We start from the raw sequence: 14,484 nt of genomic DNA, 5'->3' as shown, positions 1-14,484 counted from the left end.
CTCATGCGCATGACTAATGAGTATAAAAACCTGTTATTTTAAGGTTTAAAATTTTTTTTTTTTTTACTGTAGTCCCCCCCGATTTATGGTTTAATACTGCATTGTTATATTTTATTATTATGTTTCTAATAAAAATAAATAAATAAAGAGCCTTTTACCTACGAACACCATAGAAATAGATAGGTTATTTAAATGGTAAATGGCTGCATTTATATAGATTATATTAAAAACATAAATTATATTAAAATATTATATATATATATATTTAATATACTAATATAAAACAAACAAAACACAAATTGGGCTTTTTACATTAAATAGTGTTACATGTTGCTATTGTAAATGGATCGTATACAACGAGCTTTTAGCATAGTCCTAAAGTAAGGAAGCGGATTGGTCGATATACTTTTGGCTCCTCCGTGATTGGTCAATCCGCCATCTCCGGGCGCCTGTTGCACCTGTCGCGCGTCCTGAAGAAAGTTTAGCAGCCGTTGAGAAGTTTAGCAGAGTGGGCTGGCCCATTGTTCAGTCCCGGAGGGGAGGCAGGGAAATCGAATGCGGAACATTCAGGAAGGAAACTAAAAGCTGCCAGTCGGCTCTCCACCTTTCTGAGGAGAGGAATGGAGTGCTCCGGGAACTCTATCCTCCTCGAGACGCTCAAAGAAAACGTCCCAACTTCAGCTATGTTGTCTGGAAAAATGACAACTCACACCTAGAAAAATAATTACACGAACAGAGAATTCATTTTGGCTAGTAGTTTGACGCTAAAAAAAAAAAAATTAAAAAAAATGGCGTCGGAGGTGAATTTAAACGGGAATGAACTTTTGGAAGTTGACATATGCGACGGCGGCGTGTGCTCCGAAGACGAGAGCGGCGTTTTTGTCAACTCTGCCTCCTCCCTCCAGGATGATTTCTCCGGTTTCCAGCAGTGGACGATCCCCGCCGAGTCACCTAATGACACATCATCACCTCCGGGACAGCAGGTCTCCAGCGAGCACGGAGCTCCGCCTGGCGCCCAAAGGGCCAACACGGCCGGTGACAGTGACTCTGAAACCCAAGGAGATGGAGTTAAAGCTCCGAGGACTTCCATAGTGGACTGTCTGTTGGTGGAGCTTTATGAGACGTACAGTGGAGGCAGCAGGAGGAATGTGGACAGCTGGGACAGCTCCACGGAGGCATCCGGATCTGATGCTTTTCTGGGCCGCAGTAACTCCGGGTCCAGCTTCCTCCAGGAGCTCCAGGAGAAGCACACCAGGAGGCATCAGATGAACTACCTGGCCCAGAAAGGTGAGGGGTGTCTGTGTTCAGGGGCGCTGACAGGTCCTGTTTCTTCTTTTCTTTACGATCTGTACAAACATGCAACACCCTCAAGCCTTAGACCCTCGATTCAGATGAGTAGAAAACACCCAAACTCTAACTCTAACTAATTAAAAACTATTTCAATTACCAAGTGCAGCTCTTCATTTAATACATTAAACAGATTTTTAGCCATCTTTTCTTTTTCAGGGCTGATATTTGGATTGGTGTTCAAGATATGTCAGTTTATATCATATAGCAATAATTGTATGTTGTTTTGGATATTTAAGCTATGCCCAATAGCTTGATATTGGTCTAATACTGTTTAAAAGTTTTTTTTTTTTAAATAAGGAATATGTAAAAATGATGATAGAGTAGGGTAGACAACATTACAGCAATATATGTGCAGACACTGAAACAACTTGCTTAATAAAATCCTCCAGCATGGAGTATATTTTTGTGCTGTTAGTTCATTATATTGATTGTATTTGGTACAAAGGATCCTTTTTGTACATGTTTTTGTCTACCTGAGGTGCTCTGTGGCATCCATTATTAAAGGGAGTCCACATATTAGCTTTCACAAATCCAACTGTAGTAGAAACTGTTTTTTTTTTTTTTGTTTGTTTGTTTTTCCCCCATTTAAATTTAAGTAATTTGTGTTAATTTACTTAAGTGATTGCAGCAGTGCTGAGATTAGAAAGTGGCTGCCACTTTTTACTATTGGTATGCTGCTGCTGTATGTCACAGGTGATACCACAACTGCTTCGTTGACACCCGCGGTCATCACCCACAGGCTTGGTTGCATGAAATACCTTATGTTCAGAAACTACATTTCAATGCTTCAGGCAGCACAGATGTCTAGATACCCCAACACATTTACCACAGAGGGTTTCCTGACTATATTTACCCTGCCAAAGAGATGCATCTTGGGTAAACAACGCCCCCCTGTGGCCAAATGAGTTGTATGTACTAAAGAAGCTGTGACTAGACACTTGGTTGAAATGCAGGAATCTAAAAAAATATAATAACCGTTATTGGTAGCAGCTGAAATTGCAAGGACATTAATTGATTATCGGATAAATGTTCATCATCGTTTAAATGTAAACTTAGGGATGCACCGATCCAACATTTTCTCTCTCAGTACTGACTCTTTTACTTAAACTCAGGATATTTGCCGATACTGAATGCCAGTCATCTCTGTTTGTAAAATCTGTATAACAGCTGCCTCGCTGCGTGGATCTCATTGATATAAATAAGACAATATTTTGCACCAGGTATTGTTGTGGTGCTAAAAATTGATTGCCATTGCCATGACTGAATAAATGTACCAATAGCAGAAACACTGAGTTTTACTATGATATTGAGAGAGAAACTTTATTTAATGTGCTTCAGTCATGTCTGGCTGGTACCTGATTTTAAAAGGTCCGTTTATGGGCCATTATTTATAAAGAATTGTGAAAAACCTTGTGGTAATAATGACTAGAGGTAATACATTATCAATACATTTAATTACAGTATGTGTATAAGTGCAGTTACAGTTTTTTTTTAACCCTCAAGTCATCTTAGAGACAGACAGCAAACAGTAGGAGAGACATTTAATAACATGAGACTCAAATGCACCATAATTCATTTGATTCGTTCAATAAGATGATTCTAATGAATGTTACGTGCCTTGTTTTTCCATCAACATATGTAGCTGGCGTGTCTGCAAGGGTTCACTGTGATCAGATGTCAGCTAAACTGGCTGGAGAGCAGACGCACTGTTTAGTTTCATGAGACTGATAGGTATAGCCTCACAGTATGCAAACCGTCAGACACAGAGGCTTACGAGTGTGTTGACACCTCATTTACTACTCCTCAGTGTGTGCTCCGGTGTTGCCTCTGAGTCTCGAAAGGCATGTTGCTGTGAGCCACGGCGTCATTGTTTCCTCTTCTACAGTAAACACAGCCAGGCCCGTGAGTTCAGAGTTTGCCCTGTACACATGTGAGGCTCGGTCAAGTTAAACAATGCAGAGGGCTGCCACTCAGCAAGAGGAAACCGTAATGATAACGCCTCAAAGAACAGCTAAAACATGTGAATACTTCTAATCTGTGTTTAGTCAGGGATTAATGGCCCGTGGAGAAGTTTAGGTCCCTTTTGGTAAGCGTCTAAATGTGGTGACTGGTCAGCAGTGTGATATAATCAATAAGGAAGCTTCTTAGTGTTCTGACACTAACTGGGTGTTGTCTGGCTAGCATACTTTCCAAAGTATTAGAACAAATTCTCTTGGATAGGCTTCAAAAATACATAATAACCACTGACAATCGATTTTGGTTTTAAAAATAAACACTGCACAGATTTGTATATATATGCCCTGAAGGGGTGCACGGTGGCAGAGCGGCTAAAGCTCCTGCCTCCCAATAAGGAGATCGTGGGTTCGTGGGATCGATTCCCGGACCAGACCAACATCACACAATCTCTCTGGGTGGAGTCTGCATGTCCTATGGGATAGGCTCCAGTCACCCGCGACCCCTAACGGGACCAAGCGGTAGAAAATGGATGGATGGATGGATGCCCTGAAGGAAGTTATTAGTAAGTATAGACGACATAACGCTACAATATTTATGTTTTTTCCTGGATGCGTCCAAAGCTTTTGACCGAATTTATCATTGTAAATTGTTTGTTAAACTACAAGAGCGAGGGGTCCCACAATATTTGATAAGGATCTTGCACTTTTGGTATTCGCATCAAACCATGCAAGCTAGATGGGGTAAGAGTATATCTGCACCCTTACTAGTGACCAATGGGCTCCGACAAGGTGGAATACTGTCACCTGTTCTTTTCAATCTGTATATAGATGATCTTTCTAAAAAGTTGTAAGACTGGATGTATGGACGATTAGTCTTATTAACTATCTGATGTACGCAGATGATTTAGTCGTCCTGGCTCCTTTTATATTGCTGGCTTACAACACCTGTCTGAGTCTGCTCAAGTTATGGTGTGCAGTATGACATTAAATCTAACTCTAAAAAGAGTTCATTCTTTATGGCAGACCAAGCACTAAATGTGGTGAACAAAGTAAGTCGTAAGTGTTGCAAACTGTATGCACAAGCCAATATGCTGGCACGCAAATTTCATGTGTGCAGATGATGTTAAAACAGCCCTTTACAGAGCCTGTGTACTCTATACAGCCCACTGGTGGTGCAGTTATAGTAAAGCTAAAATGAAAAAAGCTTCAAGTGGCATTTAACGATGCATTTAAAATCTTGCTCAAGCTCCCAAGATGGACAAGTGCAAGTCCTGTGTTTGTGACTGGTAATGTTCCCACCTTTCATGCTGTGTTGAGGAATTTTACGTACAAATTTATGTGTCGATGAATTGATTTAAAAAAAATAAAAATAAAAATGTAATCATAATGGCCTTAACTGAGCCGACACAAAGTGACACAAGGTGCTCCTCTTGGTTTTGGAAACATTGGAACAAATGTCTGCATGTGTTTTTATCACTGTGGACTTGTGAACTGCAATGATCTCTATGTTGTTATCCTGGTATTGTATTTTATTATTTTCTATACTGATATGGACCTATGTGCCTGAAATAAAGTTAAATTGAAATGTAGCTGACCCTTGACCTTCTGGTGGAAGAGCGGTCATATGAAAGGTCAACTTCCAAGGAAGGTGGAAATGGAGATTAAAAAGAGATGATCATTATTGATATTTATATAGAAATGCAAAAATAACTATTTTCATTATTAATGAATCTGTCATTTGTTTTGTTTATTGATTAATTGGTTCTTTAAAATGTGAAATATTATGAAGAATTCCCACACTAAGTGGTTGATTGGGCAGACTGCTTATTTTTGTCTATTTAACTCTATTGCTATTATTTGTCTACACTCTATTGATTACTGCTGGAATATTTATTAATTTACAACGTTTTGGTCTTTTCGACCTTCATCTTCTCATTTTTTTTCCAAAGTTATAAAAATATGAAATGAAGAAAAGCAGCGAATCCTCACTTTTTCGAAGCTGCAATGAGCAAATGTTTGGTATTTTCACTTGATACAAGACCAAAAGGATTAAATAATTCTAGAAAATATCCTTGATTTAATTTGTGTCCACTGATTTCTGTGAGAGCTCCAATAATGGGTCTAAATATAGAGAAATAATATTAGATTTTTATCCCAGACTGCCTCATTTGTAGCAGAAGTTGGTTTTTATTATTATTACTGGGGTTAGTGTTTACGTTTTAGTTAAGTTGTCCCAGAAAAATCTGAGCTCAAAATGTCACCATAATTTGAACAGAATTCATTGAGCCTTTTATTTTACACACATGAAAATGTGTGTACAAACACACGATGAACTCTGTCCCACAGATCTGTTTGTCACTTTCAGTTGAAAATCTGATTTTCTTCAGCCTAAAACATTTTGTCTCCATAAATGGGAAGAGGGTGTGTGTGTTTATGTGGGGCGGTGTTCTGGTTTTAATTTCTTCTTTGCCTGCAGCTTGGAAAACAAACGACTGTGATATTCTGATCTAATAGTGGAGTGCAGACATCACGTGTTATTTCAAACTATTTCAAGTAGCTGTATTTAGAATACATCATGTTTTAGACGGACCAGAAGAAATGCTGTGATTCAAAACAGAAAAATATTGTATTTGATAGAAACTCCAAATAAAGAATATGAACCTTACAAAAATCCACATTACTTAACTTTTATTAAGAAACTTATAGAAGAAGAAAAAATACATTTTTAAAAAAAGGTTTTTTTTCCACAATATTTTTGCACACGTAATCACTTCCAGAGATAATATTGGAATCGCAAATATTGTTTTTAAACTGAACATTTTTATAGAGACAAAAGTAGGCTCTCAAATGCACATATCGCCTGGCACATGTCTAATCATTAGCATTCATTTGTGACTATATTCACTAGAAGAAAATGATCCTGTGAGCCCACAAACGAGTGATGTGTTTATGTGCTGGTGAGAGCAACTTGTTTCAGACATTAACACTGGATTTTGAGTTTCAAGTTTGAGTTGTTGTTTTTTTTTTTTTTTTTTGTTTTCCCCCCTACAGGAAAACCTTGGAAAAAACATTACATAGATTCCATGGCAACCCTGATTAAAGTTGTTGTTTCTGTGTTTTGTATCTTTCTGTTTGCTTTTTCAGCCCCGGAGGAGCTGCATTCAATCATCCAGGAGGTCAAATATCGTTCAGGCCTGCAGTCGGCCAAGCTGATTCGCCAGCTGAGGAGACGGGACCGACTTTGCCACAAACTGCAGAAGAACTACGACATCATCACAGCTTGCCTTCAGGCTGTCTCACAAAAACGACGTAAGAACACGCAGTTCTTCCTTTGCTTTAACACTATGAAAGACCGGTCTTAAATAGATTGTATTACAGGACGCATGTTAACTTTCAGGAAGAAGTATTCTTAGTGCTGTTGCAGGCCTGGAATTGTAGTGAAATGACCACAAATACTATGTTCTCATGATTTAAATGATTTATGAACATCTAAAAGGCTTTTATTTGACAGGCACATGTCTGTCAGTCCATACTTTTATCAAATAAGTTCACAACCATATGAGTGCCTGAACATAGACATTTTATGAGTCAAAAATGTATTTGTGGTCATAGGTTTTCCTCTCTTTTCTATAACTAGTTTTCATTGTCTGAGAAAAAATAGCAGGACACAACTTCAACTACAAGACCTATTCATATTGTTTGTAGAAGCAAAATAGTTTGTTTGGTCTGATCAAATTTTGTTCCACCTGAAATCCAATTGTGGAACCTGGCGCTGTGTAATACCATGAGGTCATTTTAAAATGAGCAGTTTAGCCCAAACAAAGCAAAATGGATTCCTTACATGCTGTAGTTTCATGCTTTCATGCATTTCTACAAATTTCTGATACGATCAGATGCTCTACAAACAATCACAGGCTAAAAATCAAGAGTAAACACATGTGGAAATAACTTTGAAGCACAATAAAAATTACAAAATTTCAAGAAGGGTGAATGCATTTGCAAGGCACTGTTGATTTACAGCTTTGTACACTATGTCCTAGTTGTCATATCACATGTAGTATGAAAATAGCTCTCAGATTTACATAATGGACTGTGACATAGACCCAAAGTGCATGACTATGGGCTAATCATATGTTAATTTTCATATCCCAGTCTCCCTGCCTTTTCACTCCAAAACAGCCTGTAAAATAATTTCAATTCAACAGACTGTTCTGTTATGTAAGAGACGTTTGGAAACGTAGTTTACATCGGCCATTTTTCCAAGAGATTATGGATTAAGCCTCATTTCTTTGGGAGAATTTGGGAGACTAACAATAGGACTAAGTCTATGATGTCAACATGTTTGAGAATTATTTCACTTTCTTAGGAGCTGACATCTCGTGACATTAGCCTCTTCACACAGTTAGCCTTATAATCAACCTTTTATCCTCAAAATGAAAGTACAGAAAGGATTCTCTCTACATGTGCTTAGGGTGGTTCAGTTTTTGTGGTCGATTGTTCTTGAACTCTTTCCAGGTATGAAGAAAAACAAAGTTAAACATAATTGAAGGAATTTAGGACTGTGTGGTTATTTTGCTTTGATTGTTCACTGTTCTGTTCTGTCAACATGCAGCACGATGGCTCACAAGGAGGTAGAGTATACAATAATACACGTGTTTTTCAGCGCTGGAGGCATTTACACATGGGTTTATGGCCAGGTTGTGCCAATACTTCCAGTATAACCAGTATTTCACACAGCTGCTGGCACTGTACTGTCAGTTACTCAGCAAGGAACATTAATACAGTACTGTGGAGCCAACATGGCTGCTGTTGAAAACAACAAATTGCTAAACAATAAACAGCCAAGCAGCTGCCAGTATCAATGTTGTATTACTCTCTAGGATTGACTGATTTTCACAACATGATTATGACTTCACAAAGAGTCAGTTTATGATGTAATTGTCCCTAATTGGCTAAAAGAATTGGACAAGGCCATCTGTTAAATTCCTCAACATTTTGGAGAATTACTTGACATTTGATATCACAACTATATTAATCAAAGCATGACTGTAGTTAGTGTTGTCACGATACTAGAATTTCTAACTTCGATACGATACCTTGAAAAATATCGATATTCGATACCATTTTCGATACCACGGAGAAAAAAACTGCCACAATATTAAGGGGTTATTTTTTTATTTAAAGCTAAATATAACAAGTCTAGAACATATATTTTACATTAACAAAACTGTCCTGAGGTAGTGCACTTGTTCAAAAGCCTCTCAGATTGCATTACATTCAAAACCAATAAAGTGCAAGTAAAAAAAAAAAAAGTGCAATCTTTTGTATTTCCAAGTAAAATCAAATCACAATGTCAATAAAAGATACTTAAACTTCAAGCAAAAACAAAATCAGTGCAATCTTATGCATCAAGTATCAAATTAGTAAACAAAATAATTAAATGGAATCTGTTGCTGCAGTTTTTGACCACACTTTTAAAATGAACTGAATGAACTAATCTAAGAACTTAGGTTAATGGTAATAGATATTTGTTAACATGAATAAGCAATGAAAAATACTTACAAAACATTTGTTAATCAAAGTTAAAAGTTGATTTAAACTAACATTCACTAATACATGTACTAATTAAAATCCAAAGTTCTATTTGTTAATATTTTTTCATTAGACCAGAGCTAACATGATCCGTTCTATTTTTATTACCTAATACCTACTGTTATCAAAGATTAAAATATGCAAATGCATTGCTGATCGGTCATAAAAGCTGGTTAATACATTAACGTTATTTGATGAACAGATTTAAACGCAAACGCGTGCGTGCATCACACGCCAAAACAGTGCTCACTGGATCGACATGAAGTCGCCAAGTCACCTTTATTTATATAGTGCTTTTAACAATACAGATTGTGTCAAAGCTCTTAACAGTATCAAACTGGAGGATAGAGTGTCAGTAATGTATAATAATAATACCAACCTCGAGAAATTCTTTATACAGATCCGGTGTCGGTCTCTCAGGTGCTTTGCTATATTAGTGGTGTTAGCGCCTTTTGTTAGCACTGTTCTGTAGCATCTCTTGCATATTGGCTTGCTTGTGTCCTTCGGCTTTCCATGTTCATTTGCCTCATATGCAAAATATTTCCAGATAGCACTCCTGCTGTGTTCCTTATCAACCAAAGCCGGTCGCGCTGGGGCGTTGCACTCGCCATCTTTCCATTCACTTCACTTTTGCTAACCAGAGCGAATGAGACGAGTGCGCGCGGCGCTGCGTGTGGTGGTCGCCAACGCGCCTTTGGAGAGAAGTGAAAGTGCGGCTAGTATCGATACTTTGGGAAATTAGTATTGGTACCGTTCAGATATTTCAGTATCGATATTTATCAAAATATCGATATTTTTGACAACACTAACTGTAGTTGACTTTGTCATAGTTGTAAATGTCTGATGTGTTGGAACTTTGTGTGGAGTGAACATTAATACAAGATAGTTGCACTTATTTGATTCATCTTACATGTTTATAAAAAAAAGAAATTGCCTCTTGGAGTTTTAACAATTCAATAAAAACACAAGTCAGTAATTTTACTTTCAGTAAAGTAAACTTGTTATTTTTCTTGAAAGGGGCATTAATCTATACCTCGTATTGGCTGGTACATAAACAGGTCTCTGCATTTGACAGTGGCCTAAAGATGGAGTGAGTACGCATATATTTTCATGACGGAAAACAAATTAGTTATTAGAGCATCCAATTGAAACATCTAGAGAAAAGAATTTATAATGATGCATTACTGGTTATTATTATCAAGGCCTTTTTTTGTCATCATCATCATCATCATCATCCTGACTGCAGATATTGATTCAGAATGTCATTAAAACTGGATGTGTTTTCTGTTCAGGAAGCACTTACTGCACCTGTAAGACTCAATCATAATGCCATGCATCATCGATTTTAGATTGCAAACGTCATTTCTTTAATTGCTCTCCATTTTTAGGCTCATAGGTAAAGTATGTACTGGTACTATGTTTTTGAGGTAGCATTGCTTGTTTGAATCCCAGGCTGAGTTCTCCATCTAAAAACAGAATAGGGAGAATTACCCACCCTTAGGTGCATCACCTCTTTGCAAATGTTTTAGTCCTTTTTTGAAATGTGAGTTTGGCTGTGACTCTTCTGTAAATCATTCTTATCGAGTTTAAAATTTCTGTTATTCAATTTCTAACATCAGAATTGGCAGGATGCTTATTCTGAGAATCAGATTTTTAGGTAGCCAGAATTCACAAATGGCTGCACTCGCCTTCCATGTAGCATATACAGTTTTCATAAACATTAAAGCTGCGACTAAAATGCGACTTCCTTAAATAATAATCTGAACAATGAATCCATTAAAAAAAATATCCTTCCAATACATTTTCTAACACCTGACCAATCATTTCAACTCCACTAAACACATTAAATATTTGGGACTTGTTCCTGATTTAAGTTCTGCTCCTTCTGCAGACCTCCTCAGTTGTGTCAAAGCATAAAATCTGCTCCTCTGTGATTGGTGCAGATCAATAAGTGATAATGGATTTTACCTGCATGGATCCACCTCACTAGAGAGAATAGCAGCTGAAGTGTCCCCAACAATTTGTATTTCAGTGGATAAAACTCATCCAGTGTGCGTCCATTTAACTGTGAATTCATATTAAGAAAAAAATAGATTAATTCTTTCTCACCATATTTTACAGTGGATGCTTTGTCATGTCACGCTGTACTTTTAAGTGTCTTTGCAAGTTGATGATGAAAGTCTGTGTGTTCACCTCTGAACAGACTTAGAGCTTTAATTTATTTTGAGTATTATTCAGTAGCTTGTTTGATAACGATCCCTGTGTCTAAATCCACTCTGCATATATTTATGTGCGGGTTGTGATTGTTTATCAGTGTGAAACAAAAATCCACCCCTGTTCTCTCTTTCTCATTTCCTGTCCTCTCCTCAACCATTACCTCATCCTTCTGTATCTCCTCCCCGCGTGTCTCTCCATCCTACCGCATCCCTCCATCCTGGTGACGCCAAACCGGAGGAGGATGAGGAGGTGTGCAGCATCAGCAGCACTGCCGACCACGAGCGGCAGAAACCGTGACTTCCTCCTAAACCGATCGGCTATTTTTTGACATTTTCTAAGTAATATTTTATGTATATGTTTGAGTCGCTTGAACGAGGCTTCCCGGACGCTGCTGTAGGAATGAAGGGTGAATGAAAGGTCTGTCGTTTCTTCGGCCATAAGTCGGAAACACAAGCGATCACCGGAAGAGATTTGAAACACGGTAATCAGTTTAATCGATTAATTTGTAACGTCTTGGAGGAGAGCGTTTAGAGGAACAGCTGCGTCTCTGGCTATCGGGAGAGCTTCCCCACCGAGGACGACGTAGAGGAGGATTATTAAAGCGGGACAAAACGATGAGGTGATTGAACGGTTTGATTCCCGATGCGGCAGGAGCGGCTCCCCGCCGCCGGCAGGAGGCCGAGGGCAGGCGTAAAGCAGCGGCAGCAGGGATCGGGAGGGGTCGGTAACATCATCAGCAACGTCCTGAAGAAGCGGAACGGGATATCCAGGAGTGCGCCCCGGCTGCTCTGCACCTTAGAGCCAGGTGAGCCGTCAGCACGCGCACGTCCGGATCGGACGCTTATTAATAGGTCAATGGGGCAAAAGAACCGCATCGCATTGTTAATCATTTGGTTTTAAACAATATCTGGAAACAAAGTAGTTCCCTACCGGCATGAATACCGAGATATTATTCTGGTCAATATGGTAAATTATAAGTAAGCCCGTAGTTTTATAGTGGCACATCACGTGGCTGCAGCCTACTGTTCCCATTCAAATGATCTAATGTTCCTTTTATTTACTGCTAAAGCAGGTCTGCTCTTATTTACAGTGTGTCTCATTTTATGCTGCAACTTTATGTACCTAAAATTGGCAAGTAGTTGTCATATTTAAGCAAATTATATTGCTAAAATAGTTATATTAGATTATCCAACCATCATGTATCAGGCATAATTTTGATGTATGCAACACCAATAACATTTTTAAGTAATTATGGCCGATATAAGCTGATGCATTTAATATATTATACCCCCAGAAAGTGCTTAACCTGTTTTACTCGGCTGTTGAAATTGTCAGCTGGAAAATTACTTTCTTTTGCTATAGTGCAAATATGTTCATGAATGTACTACAAAGCAATGATGTAATTTTCCCAGAAGACTCTCAAGGTGTCAGATGAGCTGATTTTCAACAGAAACTAAACTCAAAATCAAATCATGAGCACGTACAGGGCCGTGATAAGTCGCGGGTTTGGTTTCATACATCAATGTTTCACACTGACCAAATAAAATATCAGTTTTCACTCCTTACTTCACTTCGTCTTATTTGTGGATGGAAACCCCTGATGCACTAGATATGTAGCCAGCCAAAAACTGTCAGATTTCTCTGTGCAGTTTTGCTGGAATGTGTATAGTTTTGACAAATAATTTTAAAGAAATAGTAGATGTCTCAGTACTATGGGAATCCCAGATTTTCGAGACCCACCACACAGACACCCAGTGCTGTTTGTTAGCTGTGGCTGGGCGGTGTTTTTTATTTGGGCTCCTCACCTTTTTCTTGTTTTGGTCCCATGTTTGGTTGCTCTACAGTCTAATGGCTGTAAACTTTTTTTTTTATATTGATCTAACTGATGCAAAGTGCTTAAATACAAACAAGAGCTTTTTGGCTAAATGAAAACTAAAGCCATAAATCTAGTGTTCATAAATAAAGACAAGAGCACTGTGAATGGAGGAAAGTTGCATATAGCATACTTCATGTTTTGTGATATTTTATGGTTATTGTGCTTGTTTTGTTGTGGTGGTTTTCTACTGCTGCTAATGCTGAGTTATTTGTACTCTATTTAAATGTCAGCACTTAAAACACTTCATGGCATCCCAACAAAAGCTTTAATTGTGTGATAGAAGCAACTTAATGTGCACAACAGAGGTTACCCTTTTGTTTTAGTCTTATTTTATTTATAGTATTTATGTTTTTTTTAAGTGTTTTCTCTTGTTTGTGTCTTTCCACGGTCAAAGACTGAACATGTTGAATGATTTAGAGTTCACAGTTCACCCCCCTCCTCCTCCTTACCTTTTTGTCCTTCCTTCTTTCCTCCCTCACTTTTTCCTTCTTGCTCCCTTTCCTTCACTCTCCTCCCTTCTTTCTTTCTCCCCTTCCCCTTTTCCCTCTTTCAATCCCTAATACTTCCCTCCCTCCTATGTTTTCCTACCTGCCTTCGCTCCTTCCTTCCTCGCCCCCAGTAGTCTCTATACATCTAGCTGGGTGAATTTCAATTAATTTCAACTCTGGAGAGATTAAACCGTCACCTATTAAGATGGAGTGCAGCCTCTGGACCTCAGTGATGTTGCCAGCCTTGGCTAAATACACGTTTTGTGTTAGTTGTGTAGCTATAATCTGTGACATGGAAGTAGGAGGGTTTTCCGTGTTAATCCTCTCCCAAAGCTCTGAGAGGAAACCGCAGAATAAAGCGGCGTTCATCCAGTATGGCGCAGGACAAAACGACAGAGGCGGACCGCGCAGGTTAAACACACATTTTATCTTATTTTAGGGACTTTTTATTGTAGTGAAAATGACATTGTTCATACTTGCAGTGCGATCGGTTGCCGTTTGACAGACCGAGCAATCCTCCAGAGACTGCTGGAGAGGCGAAGGGGAGAGAAATGGCCGCAGTCGGAGCTGTTGGCCCAGAGCCGAAACATGTCAGGACGTTCCCTCTTAACTTCAGATCAAAGTTTCATTTCCGTCTGGTGGGTTTAACCCACTGCGCTAAATATTCTCTAAAGATGTTTGTGTGTGCGTGCAAAGAGATTTTACACGATTTGCAGCGAAGCGGAGATTAAAACGCGGATTCAGCACCACCCAGGAATGGACAGCGACTCTTCCGTGAAGCGTCTCAGAGCTCCAAACTCTGTTCAAAAAATCTATGATTTAATATGAAAACTATAGCCTTAAATCCCTTGTTTTTTCTTATAATATCGTGTAAAAAAAGGTTTAATATAGGCCTATACATTTATCTTGTGAGCTTAATGTACGGGCTCAAAAACACTCACAGAGCTTCCGGTGTTTGGATCTTTCATTTGCATGATTATGCGATATACAGTTACTTAATGTCAGT

The 14,484-nt window shown here is 38.6% G+C and overlaps 1 protein-coding gene across 5 annotated transcripts in view; it reads left to right on the top strand.

Annotated features, from left to right (window-relative positions):
• Positions 1-310: 310 nt before the first annotated feature.
• Positions 311-14,484, top strand: part of tbc1d30 (TBC1 domain family, member 30) — a 96,357-nt gene continuing 82,183 nt past the window's right edge. For 3 of the 5 annotated variants that reach the window (XR_006376834.1, XM_044186220.1, XM_044186219.1), the window contains exons 1-2: positions 311-1,287; positions 6,450-6,614. Coding sequence is in view for 4 of the 5 variants with exons in the window: in XM_044186220.1 (XP_044042155.1) it covers positions 789-1,287; positions 6,450-6,614 (664 nt within the window). In the remaining variant the exon portion in view is untranslated. Of the gene's footprint in view, positions 1,288-6,449; positions 6,615-11,332; positions 11,920-14,484 lie in introns of those variants that run through there. The other 2 variants (XM_044186222.1, XM_044186221.1) reach the window with 2 other exon arrangements.

The sequence above is a fragment of the Siniperca chuatsi genome, linkage group LG23 (assembly GCF_020085105.1).
Source record: "Siniperca chuatsi isolate FFG_IHB_CAS linkage group LG23, ASM2008510v1, whole genome shotgun sequence".
NCBI lineage: Eukaryota > Metazoa > Chordata > Actinopteri > Centrarchiformes > Sinipercidae > Siniperca > Siniperca chuatsi.
The sequence above is the reverse complement of the archived record's forward strand: the minus strand, read 5'-3'. Positions and strand labels throughout refer to the sequence as shown.